Source organism: Typopeltis vanoorti, chromosome 1 (genome assembly GCF_054136105.1).
Source record: "Typopeltis vanoorti isolate ZY-2024b chromosome 1, IOZ_Tvanoo_1.0, whole genome shotgun sequence".
NCBI lineage: Eukaryota > Metazoa > Arthropoda > Arachnida > Uropygi > Thelyphonidae > Typopeltis > Typopeltis vanoorti.
This window is the reverse complement of record NC_143549.1, coordinates 26,871,074-26,890,447: the sequence shown is the minus strand read 5'-3', so window position 1 is coordinate 26,890,447 and position 19,374 is coordinate 26,871,074. Positions and strand designations below refer to the sequence as shown.

Here is a 19,374-nt window from a genome sequence, read left to right as displayed (position 1 = left end):
ACATTACATAATCTGTTCCAAATACACAGAGCAAGAGGGCAGCTGTAGAATGCACGTTCTACTGTTTTCAATTTGTAATAGATGTCACAGATTGGATATCGATGTTAAAGTACCTCCATTTGAGGCATTGTCTGGATGGCGACCATATGCAATTCTGCAAGCAAGATCCTTCCTGTTAGGGTGCCCTTGGAACTTCATCAAGTTATGAAAGAAAATATTGTTGTCAGTACCCAACTTTGGAACTTCGCAGCGAAAAAGATTAAACATTTCTTTATACCAAATTTTACTTTTTTTAAAGAATGTCAATTCCGGAGTGTTTTAGCAGTCTTAGAGTTAAGCACAGAGTGTTGTAGTATTCAGGAACAATTTCAGTTTTTGGGCCTTTATAATCATGAACTTCAAACAGGGAAAGATGAAAACCCAAGTAGTACCAGAGAAGGTCTGCACATGTGTGATTAGTTTGCAATATTTTATGGATTTCTGAAGCTGTATTGCTTAAATAGCAGAATTTTAAGACACCGAAAAAAGAAATTCCTTTTTAACTTCTTGCTATCGGCTAGACCAAAAAAATTGCACAGGTTTACTATATGATTGCTTTTCTTCAGCTTCTGTGATATCTGTAATATTTATTATGTACAACTGAGCAGGAAAGATTATGGTTTTGAGTACTATGGCTTTAGAAGAAAAGGAGAGATCAGTGGGAGCCAGACCCAGAGGTCACACCTTATTATTAAAATACTCTGGATTAGAGGTAGTTGGTAGAAGTTTTTCCACTTAGTTATACTTAAATTAAAGATACCAGGAAATTATATACTTGGTTTAGTCCTTTATCCAAGTGTAAGCAAACAAAGTTTGTGCCTGAAGTATTTTCAGGACTGGGATAACTCGTATATAGAAGCTAATGACTTCACATCACTTGCCTTAATATCCTATAATGCAAAGCACATATCCTTATGGACATGTATAATGCTATTCATTATGGTAAGGATCACTACTCAGACCAGTTTCGACCTTTATTGAGGTCTCATGAGTGGGAGCCAGACTCAGAGGTGATATAATGCTATGCATTAACCAAGGTTAATGCATAGCATTATACATGTCCATAAGGATATGTGCTTTGCATTATGGAATACTAAGGCAAGTGATGTGAAATCATTAGCTTCTGTATACGAGTGGCCCCAGTCCTGAAAATACTTCAGGCACAAACTTTTGCTTACACTTGGATAAAGGATTAAACCAAGTATATAATTTCTTGGTCTCTTTAATGAAGCAATGTAAGTTTTCTGTCAAAGATGAGTCCCAAGAAGGTTTCTGTTGCTACTGGAATAACAGTTCATCCCATTCTTAATTCAGGATCTGGGTGAAGAGTGCATTTTTGACAGAAGTCTACACACACACACACTTTTTTTCTGTTGAAACTTTAACCCAATTACTAAGAGTCCATAGAGAAACATGATCAATTGCTCGCTGAAGTTGTCTTTCAATTACCCACATGTTATGAGAGTAACAGTAAATTGTGAAGTCATCAACATATAGATAATTGTCTACAGTGGGAGGAATCTGTTTACTGATTGAGTAAACTTTGATAGCAGAAAGTGTTACACTTAAGACAGCCTGTTCTTGATATGGCCAAGATAACGTACTTCTCACTCTGACTTGGAAAGTTCACCCAGACTGAACATTTTTAATAAATACAGGAAGTGGTCTATGACCTAGAAAAAAAACCTCTATAACCTAGGTTATAGAGGCTTTTTTAATATGCCATATTCCAGGTTGTGTCATAAGCTTTTTCCACATCAAAGAAAACTGAAACCAGATGTTCCTGCTTCAGAAATGTATCTCTTATACTTCTAAATGAACCAAATGGTCTAAAGATGAATGATAACTACGGAAGCCACATGGTGTTTTGGAGAGAAGATCTTTGCTTTCTAAATACCAGAAAAGCCTGTCTTTAACTATTTTCTCTACTGAAAAAGACAGCTAGTCAAAGCAATAGGTCAAAAATTATTTGCTTGTGTTGGATCCTTTCCTAGTTTTGGGATAGTAATGACAACTGACTTATGCCAAGAATTCAGAAACTTTTCCTCAGCAAGTACTCTATTGTACAATGTAAAAGGAGATCCACAGAAGATGATGGGATGTTTTATAATTTTTCATAATGGATGTTATCAGGCCCTACTGCACTAGGGTGAGACAGTAAAAGAGTAACAAATGGGTGATTGTTAGGCTCAAGCCTATTGGTAGAAAAATTTAGCCTCTGTTTCTCTTGCAGTTCTTTCAGTATTAAAAATTCAAGAAGATACGAAGTTGTTGCTGAGATTTTGGTAAAATTTTCTCCAAAGGTGTCTCCAATAGCTTTGGGATCAGCAATAGCTTTCATTATGGTCTAAGTTAGAGAAACAGTGTGTTCTATATATCTACCTTTCATTTTTTGGATTTTGGATTTTATCCCATACAATTTTTGCATTGATCATTTGATTAATTGATGAGGTAAATTGGATCCAAGATTGTTTTTGACTCTGACATATCACATAAAATGCTTTGGCCTGAGCATGCTTAAAAGCTATTGAGTTTGATGTGATGGTGTATCCATAAAATACGTTCTGTGCTCTGTGTTGATTTTTTTTTTTTTTGGCTGCCTGACATTTTGGGTTCCACCAAGCTTTAAATAGTGGAAATTGAGATGATGTTCTTGAATGGAGGCTGTTGTTGCCTAGACAATGCAGTCTGTTACATACTTTACTGCTTCACTGATAGGTGTCAGCATTATTTGCAAGATGGGAAAAAGTGTTCCAGTCAGCCTGGTCCATTTTCCATATGGGAATCAGTATAGGGAACATGGTTCCTATGAAGACATTGTGCAAAGAACAGGAAAGTAATAGCTTCCATAAATGCTCTCTTCGACATCCCACGTGAACAGTGGAAGAATGGAAGGAAAGCAGATTGTAAGATCAATTGCAGAATATGAGCAGGTAGGCATATGGAAGAAGGTATTGAATCGATTATTCAAAAGGAAGAGTTCATTATTGTCAAGTATTCTATCAATTTGACTTTGTCTATTTGTGTTGGCACTACCCCAGGGAGTATTGTCACCATTACAGTTCACCCATAAGAAGTATCGGTTCAGGCAATTGCAAGTTAAGGTTATTATTAAGATCGATTTCATTTAACTCAGCACTCAGATGTAAATAAATTGAACATACTGTAATAAGAAATCCCACAGATAGGTGAATTACTCCTGCTTCTAGAGCAGTATTAAGTTGGACATGATGGAAAGAAGTATGACTGCCCACTAGGATAGCTACTCCTCCATGAGTAGGGCCACCTCCAGCTCTGTCCTTGCATACAACAGTGAAATTCCTTAAGATAGGATCCTCATTGCATCAAGTATGTTTCCTGTAAACAGAAAAGTTTGGGTTTCTGTAACAAAATGCTGATGAAACCCATGGCATTTCCATGGGTTTCATCAGAATAGAATAACCAAAACAGAATAGAATAGCCAAAACAATAGAATTTTCCAATTGTTTTGGCTTTATAAACTTGTCTGGTTTTCAGGAGGTTGAGGGCTTACCTTTATCAGGTTTATATTATCAATTGGGAAGTATGGTCACCCAGTGTCCATCTCTTCCTCTCGTAAAATATTCAATACATCTGAAGTATCACGGTCAGTTGGTGGCAAGTTTAATTTACTTTCAGTGGATACCGAAGAATCCATTTTTTTTGTTCTGTGAGGGTGTCTGGTGATTTATCTTTAAGTGATATCTTTGCCATAATTTTTTTGACAAGGGTTCTCATTGAATGGAGCCATTTTTGGAGTTATCTCTAGATTAAGACAATAGACCATGCAATTGATGTGCTCAACAGAGAATTTCTCATGATCATGAAGTATTCAGGTATTGTGAAATTGTCAGGAAGTGGAATAGACATAAGCATTTCAGTTGCTGGTGACATTTTCTTAATTGTTATCTTCTCAGCATATGAGGATCTCAAAGCAGATGTGGTGATGGCAGTGGCCAACTTTCTTTTTGCATCCTAATATGATATGTTTTGTTCTGTAATTCTTTTTCAACATGCACAAGAGTAAGCTGGATGATCTCCCTGACAGTTGATCCATTTAGCTTTTATTGTAGAGCAAGATTTGTTATCAAGCTCTTTACAACCCACATTGGGCACAGGCAGTTATTTGGACACTACCATATTTCTGACATTTAAAGCATTTTAGTGGATTTAGCATTGTGTGCTCTAACAGGACAGTTAAGATACCCTGCTTTTAGATAATGGAGACTTAGATGTATCAAAAGTAAGGATGATGTTCCTGGTTGGAACCAGGTGACCATCTCTACATATCAGGATGTGCCTCACACTTGTCACTTCCTAATCTTTAAGTTCTGAACATATCTCCTCATCAGGAACATCAAGGAGATCCCATTCTGATATCATTCCTCTACAAGAATTGAGTGTTTCATGAAGTGTTACTGTGATCGGTATTCTACCCACTGATGTTGCTACCAGTAGCTTCTCAGAATGTTGCTGACAACATGTTCCACCAGGATATCACCAGAATAATTTCTTAATAATTTTGGGAGATCTTGCCAGTCCTTCGAAACATTTTTGATAAAGAAAGATATTCTTTATTAAAAATTTTCCCTATTGGCTTTTCCCTTTCAATATTTTCCCTATTGGCTTATCACCTGTAAGATGATCAAAAACACTGGTTCATTTATACTAGTATCATATATATTTTGTTTTTTACTTCTGTTACTAAATGCTATATCTATGGTATTATTACTTGGTTGGGACTTTGTCAGGGCCTCTAAAACGTTTGAGGATGAAGAATTCGTGCTCAAGTAGTTTTAGTTTTGAATGGCAAGCCATATCAAGTAGTGATGTGGGCAAATATCAGAATGGGGAACTGGACAATGAGACTTATTTGTGCCTATGGTCCCACAGAAGGTTCTACTAAGGTAGAAGTGCAGGAATTTTTTGAGGCTCTAGAGAAAGCTACTGACACAATGAAAAAGGAAAAGTTGATCCTTGTTGGGAATTTAAATAGCAGAATAGGAAATGATTGTCAGACATACAAAAATATTCGGGGAAAATTACGAGAATAGAGCAAAGTTACTAATAATAATGGTAATGGTAATAATGGTTGGATGTCTGCTCAGGAGATGGACTGATTACTACTAACACAATGTTCCAACATAAAAATGTGCACAAATTAACACGGAGAGAAGTGGCAAGGAATAAGAAAAGTCTCGTTGACTATGTTATTGTTGATAATAATGTTTTCTCAACTGATGCAGGACACCAGAGTGTACAGATGATTTGAAATTGGAAGTGATAACCATTTAGTCTTGAGCAGGATAAACTGAATTTCACATTCAAAAGCAGACCATGTAAGAAAGTTTTAAAGCGAATTAAAGTTGAGCAGCTCTCAGATGTAAACTGTAGCCTAAAATACACAAACATTATTCAAGAAAAAGTGAAAAAGTTTGAGAACTGGAACCAAACCTTGGAGATTCAGTGACAAATCCTGAAGAAAACATTGATCGATTCATCCAGAGAGGCATATGGTGAGGTTGTCTGCAAGGATAGAAAAATCAGAACTCCATGGTAGACACAGGAAGTTAAAGAGGCAGTGAAGGAAAAGAAAAAAAGCATATCAAAAGTTCCTGGCAAATAAATCAGCTTGTGCTCTTAGAGAATACAGAGACACATGTAAGAAAGCTAAACACTGTGTAAAACTAGATAAACAAAAGTCATGGGAAGACTTTGGTAAGAACAAAGAAAATAAATATCAAGAAGGTGGCAAAATATTCTGGAGGTTGTTGAAGAAGCTCATAAATGGAGGAAAGAGTGCTGTAGAAGGAATTAGAGATGATAAAGGTGACATGAAAATGGGAGAAAAAGATATCCTTGAAGTATGGAGTAATTATTTTGAAAAACTGCTAAATGAAACAAGCAATGATGACAGCACAGTGGTAAAAAACATTGAACCAGACATGCAGTCAGAAATACATATCCATACTTGAAGTAGAAAAAGCCATCAAAAGCCATCAAAAGCTGGAAATGTGGAAAGGCAGCAGGAGTAGATGATATTCGACCAGAAGTGCTCAAGTATGGAGGTATAAAAGTCTTACAGTGGCTGCACTGCATAGTTAAGAAGGCCTGGACAGAGGGATGAATTCCAAATGATTGGAATAGAGCTCTCATAGTACCCATATATAAAAAAGGAAATAAAACTGAATATGATAATTGCAGAGGTATTTCTCTACTGAGTGTTCCTGGTAAGATATATGCAAGTATACTTGAGAAACGGTTGAGAAGAATTGCAAAAGAGAAGTTTGGTGAAGAACAAGCTGGATTCAGGCTAAATAGAGGCTGTCAGGATCAGATTTTCACTTTACGACAGATACTTGAGAAATCATGGGAATACAACAAAGATCTGTATTTAAGTTTTGTAGATCTGGAAAAGGCATATGAAAAGGTGCCAAGAGAGAAGCTATTCAAAACACTATAGTTATATGGTATCAATGGGGCATTATATCAAGCAAGCAATACTTAGTCTTTATTTGAGTTGTAAGTCAGCAGTTAGAATTGAAGGAAGTACAGGAAGATAGTTTTATGTTAAATCTGGTGTCAGACAAGGACGTACATTATTCTCTCTGTTATTTATTATCTATATGGATCACATTATGAAAGAATATCACAGTTGTCTTAAATCTGATATGAAAATTGGATATGGTCACTTAATGTTAATCTCAGCTCTTTACTTTATGCAGATGATGTCATACTTCTAAATAAATCCAGTACAAGAATGCAAGATTCCCTGACTAAATTGAATGTTGTAGTCGATTTGGTATGAAGTTTAGCAATAACAAGGCAAAGACAATGAAAATAGGCAGAAACATTGAAAATATCAACTGCACTGCATTGTGAATGGAGAACCTATAGAACAAGTAAAACATTTCAGCTACTTAGGGACAATTTTTAGTGATAATGGTAATTTAAATATGGAAATAGACAACAGAATTAATAAAGTCAGTATGGTAAGAAGTCAACTGAATTAGGTGGAATGAAAGATGGCATCAATGGCAATATCATATTAAAAACGAGGATATTAGGAAAGAACTTGTCATTGTCAGCATTCAAGAATGCTAGTCTCAGGTGGTATGGTCACTTATACAGCATGGGAGAGAAAAGATTAGCAAAACAAGTATTCTCTATCAGGTTGGTAGGAAAGAGACCCAGATTAAGACCAAGATATAGGTATATTGATACAGTAAAAAAGTGCCTTGGAAGATAGAAATATAAGATCTGATAATGTTGCTGTCTTAACAGGTAACAGATTGATTTGGAGAAAAATTGTAGATAGGAAGTTAGTAATGATGTAAGTGTTTCATGTAGTACTATCATATCCTGTGCATCCCCCTGAGGGTACATATCAGGAATTTGATGATGGAATAATTCCAAATGATGCAGAATCTGATTAGAAATCACATCCACAGGTGAATAGACAGCACTGAGAGAGAGAGAGAAGTTTCTCAATAAACTGTGGCCAGACAGGTTTCAAAGTGTGGCTTCTAATGTAAACATTAAGCGACAGCATGTTTTTCCTTAGGAAAAAAAATTCAATTTGCTTATGAATAAAAAAGAACAGTTTAAAGAGAAAAAAAATTAATATTTAAATATTCATTCCATAAATGAACGTTTTGATTCTTTGAAGGTTTAATGTTAGAATCAATGAACTCAAAGATCAGCAAGTTCAAAAGTTGTTATTCAGAGAAAAAGATATGTTATAAGCATCAGGAAGGGAGTTTAATGAATTTCAGAATTAGAAATTAAAAGGTCAGAAGAGGAAAAGGATAATGCAGTAATATATGTTTTCTACATGTAGTTACTTACTTGAGACCATGCCTTTTTGCGCCAATGGTAATAGCAAGGCTTGGTAGAGCAGTTTTGGATTTCAGGATTTGGTTTAAGAGCAAGATCACAAAAATTGTCACTTGTAACAACTGTAAGATTATCATAACATTGTGGTTGACGAATTCGAGAGCTATTACCACACACAGAATCACACTGGAATAAAGCACAAAAAAAGAAAATATAAATAAAAAACAGTCTTAAAAATAAAAATTATACACTAATATTTGTTTCATTTGCACATAACATTAGCTAGACAATTTGACTCTTCTGTTAATATACACAATAAACACTTGCATATTTTATGGAACAGAAGTTCTATGTGGAAATATCAGTTATGTTCATCCATTAATTTAAAGCTTTCAAAAACTTTTGCAATTATAAATACGTTTTTCCTCATTCACTTGGAAGAGAATGAAGATGATTTATGTTTAATCTGATCAAAATAGAATGGCTATTTTTTTATTAGGACTACATTCATTTGATACATATTGTATGTCACAATTAGATATCCTATGCAATCAATTTGAGCAGCATGCCATTCAACATGCTAGTCCCAGAATTTCCTGGTTGTGCAAAATGAAATTGTACAGTTAACAAAAATAAAATGAACAGTGAATAAAAAATAACATAAAACAGATTTTTTTTTGTTCTCTATTTTAACATTTTTTATATAAGTAATCATTACTCTTAACATAACATCATATAAAAAGTAGAGCCTATATGATAAGTTTAATTTAAAGATTCACTTTTTAAAAGAATAACATGATTTCACTTTGCTAACTTTTGGAGTTGTTTACAAATTTTATGCTCTATCCATTACATGATTCTTTTAATGCATATTTAAAATTTACAAAAGGAGCAAAAACATAAAAAAAAAAAATAAATAAATGCCAATTTGTAGTTAAGGAGTGAGCATTTTTAAAGTTTATTTTTTATATTGATCTCATACACAGGAGGTAGAAAAACCTACAAAACATCAGTGCAATGTGTGAGATGCAGGTTAGGGTTGAGAAAGAAGAAATCTACTGATATTTTTCTTGAAAAGTTGGAGAACATGTCTTGATGAGGGCAGCTGTTCCAGAGGATAGAGGTGGATGCAATAAAAGCACGTTTGGCATGTCTGCAGCTGAACTGAAAGAGATGTTGGGCAGCTACTGCTCTTGTTTTAATGGGCCCAACAGAAATGGAGGAATTAGTTCAGCGAAGCAGCACCCATGGAAGTAAGTAGCTATAGAAAAGACACAGAATGAAAGAGTGCTTCTGTGAGATAAAAGCTTAGGTGAGTTAGTGAGGGAAGTGTTATCTTTTTTGCCATTTCTAGACACACTTGTCACACGTCTTCCCTCAGGCAATCTTTCCTTCATTGTCTACCGGAAACCGACACATGCTGGCCAATATATACACCTAAACTCCTACCACCACCCAACACAAAAACTAGGTGTCATCAATACCCTAAAAAACAGAGCTCTGAAGATCTGCTCCAGTGAACAGGCACTGAAAAACGAATTTAAAGTGATCAGTAATACTTTTCAAAAAAATGGATACAACCAAAACACTATTAACAAAATTCTCTACAAGACCTCAATAAAAAACAAAGACAAACCAGACTACAGTAAAACTATAACCATTCCCTACATTAAAGGGACATCAGACAAAATAAACAGAGTACTACAAAAATACAACCTCAAAGCCACCTTTAAACCTCCTGCAAAATTAAAAAGCTTACTCAACTCATCCAAAGACCAACTCCCTCCGCTGGCCCACCCTGGAGTATACCATATATACTGCATCTGCAACATACCATACATAGGAGAAACAGGATGCACAATTCTGATCAGACAAAAAGAACATAAACGGCACATCAAATATAATAATTATGGTGAAGCTGGCCTTTCTGATCATACTCTGAACACTTTACATAGAATTGACTGGAAAAGCACTAGTTGTCTACATCACACCAAAATATGGTATGAATGCAAATTTAAGGAAGTTTGTGAGATCATTATCAACCACCCCAATCTAAACAGTAATGATGGTCTAAAAATCCCATACATATGGAAGGCATATATTCGTCCCCGAATCCTTCCTCTCTAAGAACAACTATAAACAGGACTCCAGAAAATCCAGGATCCTAAATCTAAAATAACAACTTTAATACTGAAAAATAGGACATCACTGTTAAGGAAAAAAATCTATAAGAAAGTTTATTCATGTTGTAATTTATAAATATATATATATTTTTTTTAAATCAAAAATAACAATTGTAATAATAGAAATAGGACATCACTGTTACTGGAAGGAAAACCACCTGTAAGCAAGAATGTTTATTCATATAATCAAAAATTAAATTAGCTTGATGTAATTTTTTTTTTTTTTTTTTTCATTAGAGGTCATGCCAGTGAGTAGCATGTGATCAAATCATTGTTTCTCTGGCTTACGGTTTGAAATGTAACGCAGCTTGTCTTGTATATTTATGTATGCTCCAGATGATGATCTTGATATGAAGATCAAAACGTCGGGATAATAAAAAGAGTTATTTTAACATGGTTGTAGAATCCATAATTTCAAAAATGAAAGTACACATTCCTTTCGTTCATGTGGTATCATTCCTGAGCTGAGACTCAATACAAACACTGATTGTTTTCCAAATAATCAATGTTTGGAAAATTAAAGTGGCCCACAATGATCACTCGTTTGGTACCCATAAGGCTAAATTGGAGATGCATTTCTTTGTCCACCCTGCAACTGAGCCATCAGGTCTGTATCAACATCACATCATATATTTCATTCTGTTAACCTACACTTCACATCAGATAGACTCAAACTCGCCACTACATGGGACATTGTTAGCATCATTGTTTTCTTGTGTTTCTACCCTAACTGGACTTAAAGTCATCTGACATTATTATTATTATTACCTGACACCTCCAGGGAGTCCAAAGACTCGTCAAGGGAGGGCACCTACTCCACAACTTTCTCTCCACCACCCAATCCATCAAAGAACTGCAACCACGCAATCTGCCGGCCATTATCACCACTAGTATTTTCACAGACAATCACAAACATCCATGCCCACAGCCTTTTGGATGGAGAGTGCATACGCTAACCACTCGGCCAACCAGGCCAGCTAATATCATTAGTAGTACTCCTACTCTTCCTGCTCTCCTATCTCTTCTGTTATTTCTAAAATACCCAGTTACCATATCTGATTCAGACAGCTGAGTTTCACTAATTAAGTTAACAATTGTAGCCACATCATATTCAATAAAGCAACAAACTCAACCCCTCTGTTTCTGGTGCTCCTGGCATTTGTGTATAGACATAATAAATTACCACCTCGCCTATTCTTATAATTAGATATGTAATTTATTTGGTCTTGTTCTAGAACTTCTCTTTTCCCTCCCCAGACATACTCAAAAGGTTATGTGTCTCAATAATATTCCTCTCCTCCTCATATTCATCACGCTTTGCAATTTAGATTTTTAATCTGTCTTCATACTTCATATTGTAGCCACATCATATTCAATAAAGCAACAAACTCAACCCCTCTGTTTCTGGTGCTCCTGGCATTTGTGTATAGACATAATAAATTACCACCTCGCCTATTCTTATAATTAGATATGTAATTTATTTGGTCTTGTTCTAGAACTTCTCTTTTCCCTCCCCAGACATACTCAAAAGGTTATGTGTCTCAATAATATTCCTCTCCTCCTCATATTCATCACGCTTTGCAATTTAGATTTTTAATCTGTCTTCATACTTCATATTGCAAAGAGCACTTACCACTTTTGTAAACCTACCCTGAACCCTTTCTAATATATCTTCATCACCATGAAAACTTAGTAGTCAAATCTGTGTTCATTAATCAACATGAGGCCTGATCAAGGCCTTATACAATGGAATCATAATTTCTTTATTTCTGTATATCAAGATCCTCTGCATCATTGTGATTATCCAAAGTGATGACTTCACAACTTGTGGAATGTGGCCTCTGAAATTCAGATCCTTGTCCACCACCACCACTCCCAGATCTCTCATCTCTTCAACCTAAAGTTTCCTCACTTTGCATATGATCTTGATAACTTCTTCAACAGGTACATTGGTGAGTAACGAAGTCACATCTAGGCTTGCAAGGATGTCTGTTTTTAAGATGGAGATGCCTTTTAATTTTTCAGTGAAATGTTTAGAATTCTTTATGAAGGAATCTGATTTTTTTATATTATCTTTCAAAAGACGGGCTACATATTTAGTTAGTAGATATGCAGGGAGTCCAAGGACTCATTGAGGGAGGGCACCTACTCTACCACTTTGTCTACACCACTCAATCCACCAACTACAACAAACCACAACTACCATCAATCTACACCAACACCACTAGTATTTTCACAGAGAATCAAAAACATTCATGCCCACAGTAGGATTTGAACCTGCAGCCTTTTGGGTGGAGAGCAGATACGCTAACCACTTGGCCAACCAGGCTGACTTCTTCAACAAGGCCGGAGTCATCATATGAAAAAACAGAGAATCTTGAATTTATTCATTCCATTAGAGATATTATTATGGATGCTGGATCTACACTTGGCAATATTAACCTTTAGGTGGTGATCACTTGAGCAGTAGTTGTCACATGAGGACTTCTCTGACTAAAGGTTATGTGGAACTAACAGGGCCAGCAAGTATGATAAGCTCAGGAAATCATTCAGAGTAAGAGTATGAAATGAAGAGTTAGATGAAAAAATAAAAATCAGTGCTGCTTAGGGTCTAACTTTTCAAGAAGAATTTAACAGCAGCAATGTTCTGAATATTTTCCAAAGGTTAAGAGATTATAAAGTAGGTATGACATGAATAAATGGAAAGATTAAGCATGCGGTCATGAAGAAAAAATGACATTATAGAGGTAGCATAACATGGATGGTAATAATCAGTTGTATGAGGGATACAAACAACAAGCCAGAGTAGGATTGGAGCTGAAATACGAAATAATCTTGCTTTTATGCAAGTTAGAATATCCTTGATCAATATCATGAAGTGATCACCCATCACTCCTTGATCTCTCAATTAGAGCAAATTTTCTCATCTAGAACAAACAATAAGAGAGTTCTACACTGATATTACACATCTGGAAAAAGTTTAATATCTTAAAGGAGGAAAGGAAGAGAGGATTAACTATGGCTGGTATTCCCACAAAGAAGAAAAATCACACAGAAGTTGCTTTGTGTGTGTGTGTGTGTGTGTGTGTGTGTGTGTGTGTGTGTGTGTGTGTGTGTGTGTGTGTGTGTGTGTGTGTTTCCAGATTTTGGGAGATTTTATCATTCTAAACCTTTCTTAACCTTTCAAGTAAACAAGATTTTATCATTCAAACCTTTCAAGTAACAAAAGTAAGAATCTATGAGAAAATGGTCCTCCCAATACTTCTCTATGGAAGTGAATGCTGGAATCTCAAAAAAAGCTGAAGAGAAAAAATTATTACCTACTGAAATGGGTTGGCTAAGAAGATTACCTAAAGTATCTCTGCTGGATAGACTAAGAAATGAAGACATAAGGAAAAGACTGAAACAAGAAATAACAATAACAGACAAAATCCAAGAAACAAGACTGCGATGGTTTGGCCATGTGACCAGAATGGACACAGAAAGGTTACCAACTGAAGTCCTGTATACAATGATGGAAGGTAAAAGATCCAAAGGGCAGCAGAGAATCAGATAGCTATACAAAATAAAAGAGGACCTGAAAACCAAACCACAATAAGCAACAACAAACTGGACAGAATTGTTTGGCTCTCTAGAGACAGACAGAAGTGGAAAGAGTTCATTCAGCCTCATCATCATCCACATAAATAATGGAAGACAGAAGAAGAAGAAACCTTCAACTAAAGAAGGGTAACATTTTCCCAAACAGAAGTTCACATGTTGGGTGTATAATTAGGAAAGAACTATATACATAAAGATATGTAAGGACATGGGGTGTCAGTTACAATTTAAATTGTTTCTACAATTACTTGGCTTAATGCTATGTACCTGTCAGCACAGTTACCATTGTGCTGTGATGATGCTAGGTGGAATACTAGCAAAATATTAGCGAGTTTAATAAATGCATTTTTTTCCTCATGGTGTTTATACCATTTAGCATTATTATGAATATATTTCTATATGATTCAGATGTTTTTGTTTCCCATTTTCATGTCATTTTCTGTTTCTAGTGAAAGTCCTTAGTAAATATGAAAATGAAGGATTAAAAAAAAGAATAATTCATTGCAAGTCTCTCTACCCATCAAGGAGCCACACATAGATAATCACACTCCAGTAGCAATAAAGTGCACTCAAATGTATGACACTAGGGCTACCCTGGACATCATACTGGCACCATAGCAAGCTTTTGACTATCCCAGATCATGAAGAAAGAGATGTAATGTAACTATTGACACTTGTGCAGGCAAGTCTACTAAAAAAATGATTCTGGATAGGCATCTAAGACCATCCATCTGCCAAAGCAGTAGACAAACACCACCAAAATTCCTCTTCTCAAATGTCAACAGTTCACACCACATAACAAACATGGTGGCAAGGCAGTGGATCCCAAGAATGGTGGCATGAAGAATAGGCTAACAAGAACACTCAGGAGAACCTGAGCAAAGAATATGTGAGAAAAGTATCGAAAAGAGGAAGAATGAAAAAGCCAGCATCATCACCACCCTCCACAACAAATAAGTATCTCCTACTTTGAAGGAAAGAAATGAAATGTGAGTAAGCATCATTATGAAACTATAATGCAAGTGGCCATGAGTAACTCTGAAGTCGACATACATCGAGAGGAGGGCGCTAGTGGTTCAGGCGCTACGAACGTGCTTTGAAGAGCTCCTGATTCAGATAAGTTTTACTAGGAATAATTAAGTATATATGCGTAATTGTTTAAGTAAGAGCGGCTGTAAACGTTGTACGCTACCGATAGTATTAGTGTGGGTTTTTTTTTTCTTGCTTAAACTAAATACGAAAACGTTAATATTAGACCTAGTAACCTGCAGAGAAAAAAAATGGCGGCTGCATTGTCATTCCATGATTTTAATTTGGATTTCAGTAGGTTCGTTAAGTGTGAGGTCTGTTATATGTATTCCTTCGATTACATAAATGATTTGTAGATGTTTAGTGCGGATGGAAGAAGGGTGTGTGCGAAATGTGACCTGAACGAGGAATTGATGAATGCGAATATGAAGTTGATGACAGAAAGTGCTAGTACCGATTGTGTCGTGAGTGCACGTTTGAAAGAGAATGGCGAGAAAGACAGGCGAAAAAATGTTAAAAAATCAGGAAAAAAGAAAAAGAGCGATTTGACAACCGTAACGGATGTTAAAAGGGACGAAAGTGAGGCGGAAAGAAACGAAATTGAGAGAACGAATGAAAGTAGAAATGGCGTGGTGCAGAAACCGCAAGTAAAAAAAATCGAAAGAATGAATGATAGCGAAAAAAGAATGACTGATGGCGAAAGTTGGACGCATGTTGGAACGAAAGTACTAAACCAAAGAAAGATGAATGACAGTAAAAGTGAAAAGAATGATAGCGAAAGTTGGACGCATGTTAGTCCGAAAGTACGGAAACAAAGAAAGATATGTGAGAGTGAAAGTGAGAAGAATGACAGTGAAAGTTGGACGTATGTTGGACCGAAAGTACGGAAACAAAGAAGGATGAATGAGAGGGAAAGTGAGAAGAGAGGGTCGAGAGTTAGAAAGTTAGAAAGATTTAATGATAGAGTGAATGTGTCGCGAGGTTCAGAAGGTGAATTGGATTGGATGAAGCAAGAAATGAAATGGATGCGGAATGAAATTAAGAGAATGCAGGTCAAAACTATTAAAATAAATCATGATGGCATGAAAGAGTTAACAAAAGATGAGCGAGTGGCGTTGTATGGCGACTCCATTATTAAAGGTGTGCTAGAGGAGAAAATGCACAAGGTATGTTTTCCAGGCGGTAAAATGAGTAGAGTGATTGAGGCATTGAACATGAGGCGGGAACGAGCAAAAGAGTTAATTGTATTAATTGGAACAAATGATTTGAGAGAGAACAAAGAGCATGTCAAAATGAATGTCAGGAGACTGCTTGGAAAGATAAAGGAGAATAGTGTGACAGGAAGGGTGGTCAGTGTGTTGCCTAGGTATGATTGTGGTGAAATGAGGCGGAGAGCAAGGATTATAAATGATATTCTGGCTGAAATGTGTGAGGAGATAGGAGTACAGTTTGTTAATGTGTGGAATGAGTTTGAGGGACGAAGTGAGCTGTATGGGAGCGATGGACTGCATTTGAGTGGTTATGGTGTGAGTTGCTTGGAGAGACTGCTGCTGGAAGGTAGAGAAGTGAATAGAGAGAATGAATCAGATCAAGAGGGGAGTGATGTGGAAGAGCAGGAGAGTAAGACAGGAGAGATTGAAGGAGTGGAAATGAATGTGGAAGTGAGTGGTATGAGTATAGATAATGAGAGAATGGGTGTGCAAGAGGAGCAGGGAAACTGGGAGGCTCAGGGTGGACAGGGATACACAGCGTGAGAAAGGTGGATGCTCCAAGAGGAGGTGAGAGAATGTGTAGGCAGGAAAGTAATGGGATGATCAGGGATCAAAAGGAAACAGATGGAATTGCAAAGGGTTCTAAAATGAAGAAGCAGAAAGGGAAATGGCCCCAGTCCAGCATGGAGAGATCACATCGAGTGAGTGGTATCAGTGGAACTAGCTGTAGATCCAGAAATGAGTTGTTGTGTTTGTATACCAATGCTAGAAGTATAAGAAACAAGCCGGATGAAATGGTTGCACTAATTGCGTCTGTGCACCCAGAGATTGTCGGAATAAGTGAGACATGGTTAGATGAGGATGACATCCTGACAGGAATAGAGATGGAAAGGTATGATGTGTTTCGTGAGGATAGAAGGGGTAAAAAGGGAGGGGGAGTGCTATTGATGATAGAGAAAGAGTTATGTCCATACAAGGTAGAGATGCAAGGGGGAAATGGGGCCAGTGGTTTTGAGGCAGTATGGTGTGAGATAGAGGTGAATAGAATCAAATACTTGGTGGGATGTTGTTATAGACCTGGTAATGTGGATGGTGGTGATAGTGAAATGTATAGTCAAATAAGCCAAGCAAATAAGAAAAGGGTGATCATTATGGGTGATTTTAATTATGGCAATATAGACTGGAATGAAGAGATAGCAACTGGAAGTAAAGAAAATGAGTTTCTTGAGTTTTTGAGGGATAACTACCTCAGACAGTATGTAACAGAGGGCACAAGAGGATTAAGGGTCTTGGATTTGGTCATCTCATCGGAGGATGTAATTATCAATGAGGTATCAAATCATCCACCAATTGGTGAAAGTGACCATGAGGTGATTACTTGGGTGGTTGCCAGCAGTGCAAGGACCCCTGTGAAAAAATGGTATATGTGGAACTACAAGGGGGGTGATTATGAAGAGCTCAGGAGACAGCTTGCAGGTGTAGCATGGAATGAGGAGTTAGCTGGAAAAGAGATCAATGCAGCTTGGGGGATTTTCAAAAAATATTTAGTGGATGCAATATCTAAATGTATACCACGAGTGAGAAGGTTAAATAAGTTAGGTGTGAGATGGATGAATAAAGAGATTAAGCATGCAATACAGAGAAAAAGGGCATTGTGGAGGCAGCATAAGAGAAGTGGAAGTAACCAATTTCATGAGTTCTACAAAGACCAGGCAAGGAGAGTGACTTGGTTGGTGAGAGTAGCTAAAGAGAGGTATGAACAGCAGTTAGCTAATGAAGCTAAAAAGAATCCTAGGGAGTTCTTTCGATATGTAGCCAGCAAAAGAAAGAATGATTATGGAAGGATGACATTGATTGGAGGAAATGGTATAAAGACAGCTGTTGCAGAATGTGTGGTGGAGATACTTAATGAGCAGTTCATAAAGATCTTTCAATCTTGTGAATGTGACTTCATGGAGAGATTAAGAGCAGTTGATGATGGGGAGGAGAGACTGACTGTAAGTGAGCAAGAGGTGTTTGGGGAGTTGAGTAAACTAGATGTAAATAAGGCTCTGGGACTTGATAATATATCACCGCGTATTCTGAAGGAATGTGCCAGAGAGTTGACACCTGCCTTGACATATTTTTTTAATACGAGTCTTGCACTTGGTCAAGTCCCTAAAGAGTGGAAGGAGGGCAAGATTGTGCCACTTCATAAAGGAGGTGATCGAACTCAAGCATCAAACTATAGGCCTATCTGTGTGTCGGGTGTTGTGGTTAAGTTGTTGGAGAAGCTTGTGAGAGCTAGAATCCAGAGTTGGGTTGACAACAATGGTATAATCTTTGATGGACAGCATGGATTTGCTAAAGGGAGGTCGTGTTTTAGTAATCTACTTACTTATTACAATAAAGTGACTGCTTCCTTGGACAGAGGAGAAGGATACACAGTAATATACTTGGATTTCGCAAAAGCTCTTGATAGAGTGCCTCATGATAAGTTGACAGTCAAACTAGAGCAGATGGGGTTGGATATTAGATTAGTGAATTGGATTGGAGACTGGCTATCTGATAGGTATCAACAAGTTGTGTATGGGGGTGCAATATCCAGGAAAAGGAAAGTCACTAGTGGAGTGCCTCAGGGATCTGTTTTAGGGCCATTACTATTTAACTTGTATATTAATGATATTGGCGAAGATTTGGATGGAGATATTCAGTTGTTTGCAGATGATGCAAAGTTGGGAAGAACCATAAAGAGTAGTGAAGATGTTGTGGCCTTGCAAGAAGACTTGAATAAATTGAGTGATTGGGCAAGCAAATGGGGGTGTGAGTTCAATGTTGCAAAATGTAAGGTTTTAAAATTTGGAAAACAAAGATGGGATGCAGAATTTATGCTTGGTAAGAATATATTGTTGGAAGTAGAGGAAATAAGAGATCTGGGAGTGATAGTGGATAAGGATCTAAAATTTAGGGGTCACATCGCCAAAATTGTGAAGACAACACAAAGACTTCTGGGAATGATGAGGAGGACACTGACGTGTAGAAGTAGGGAGATTCTTGTTCCATTGTATAAGGCTTTGATTAGGCCACACATGGACTATTGTGCCCAGATTTGGTCACCTGGTTTTCAGTAGGATGAGGAGATGTTGGAAAGGGTCCAAAGGTGACTGACTAAGGTAGTTTCTGACCTCTGGAATGTCGAGTATGAGGAAAGATTGAAAAGATGTAATTTGCAAGAGACTAGTGGAGAGAAGGAAGAGGGGAGATATGATAGAGACCTACAAGTTGGTAAGGGGTTGCTATAGGATCAATGGTGGAGAAGTTCTACAGCGAATAGTGGGAGATCAGGGGAGAACCAGAGGTCATCCCTGGAAACTGTATAAAGAGGGTGTGAGTATGGGAGTGAGAGGCAGGTTTTTTTCGTGCAGAGTTGTGAATGATTGGAATGCCTTGCCTGAGAGTGTGGTGTCTGCAAGGAGTTT

At 36.9% G+C, this 19,374-nt stretch overlaps 1 protein-coding gene across 1 annotated transcript in view; it reads right to left on the bottom strand.

The window, feature by feature from the left end:
* Nucleotides 1-19,374, bottom strand: part of LOC150109852 (A disintegrin and metalloproteinase with thrombospondin motifs 9-like) — a 605,150-nt gene that overhangs the window by 135,458 nt on the left and 450,318 nt on the right. The window contains exon 26 of the mRNA XM_090396355.1: nt 7,906-8,079. Coding sequence (XP_090252481.1) covers nt 7,906-8,079 — 174 coding nt within the window. The remainder of the gene's footprint in view (nt 1-7,905; nt 8,080-19,374) is intronic.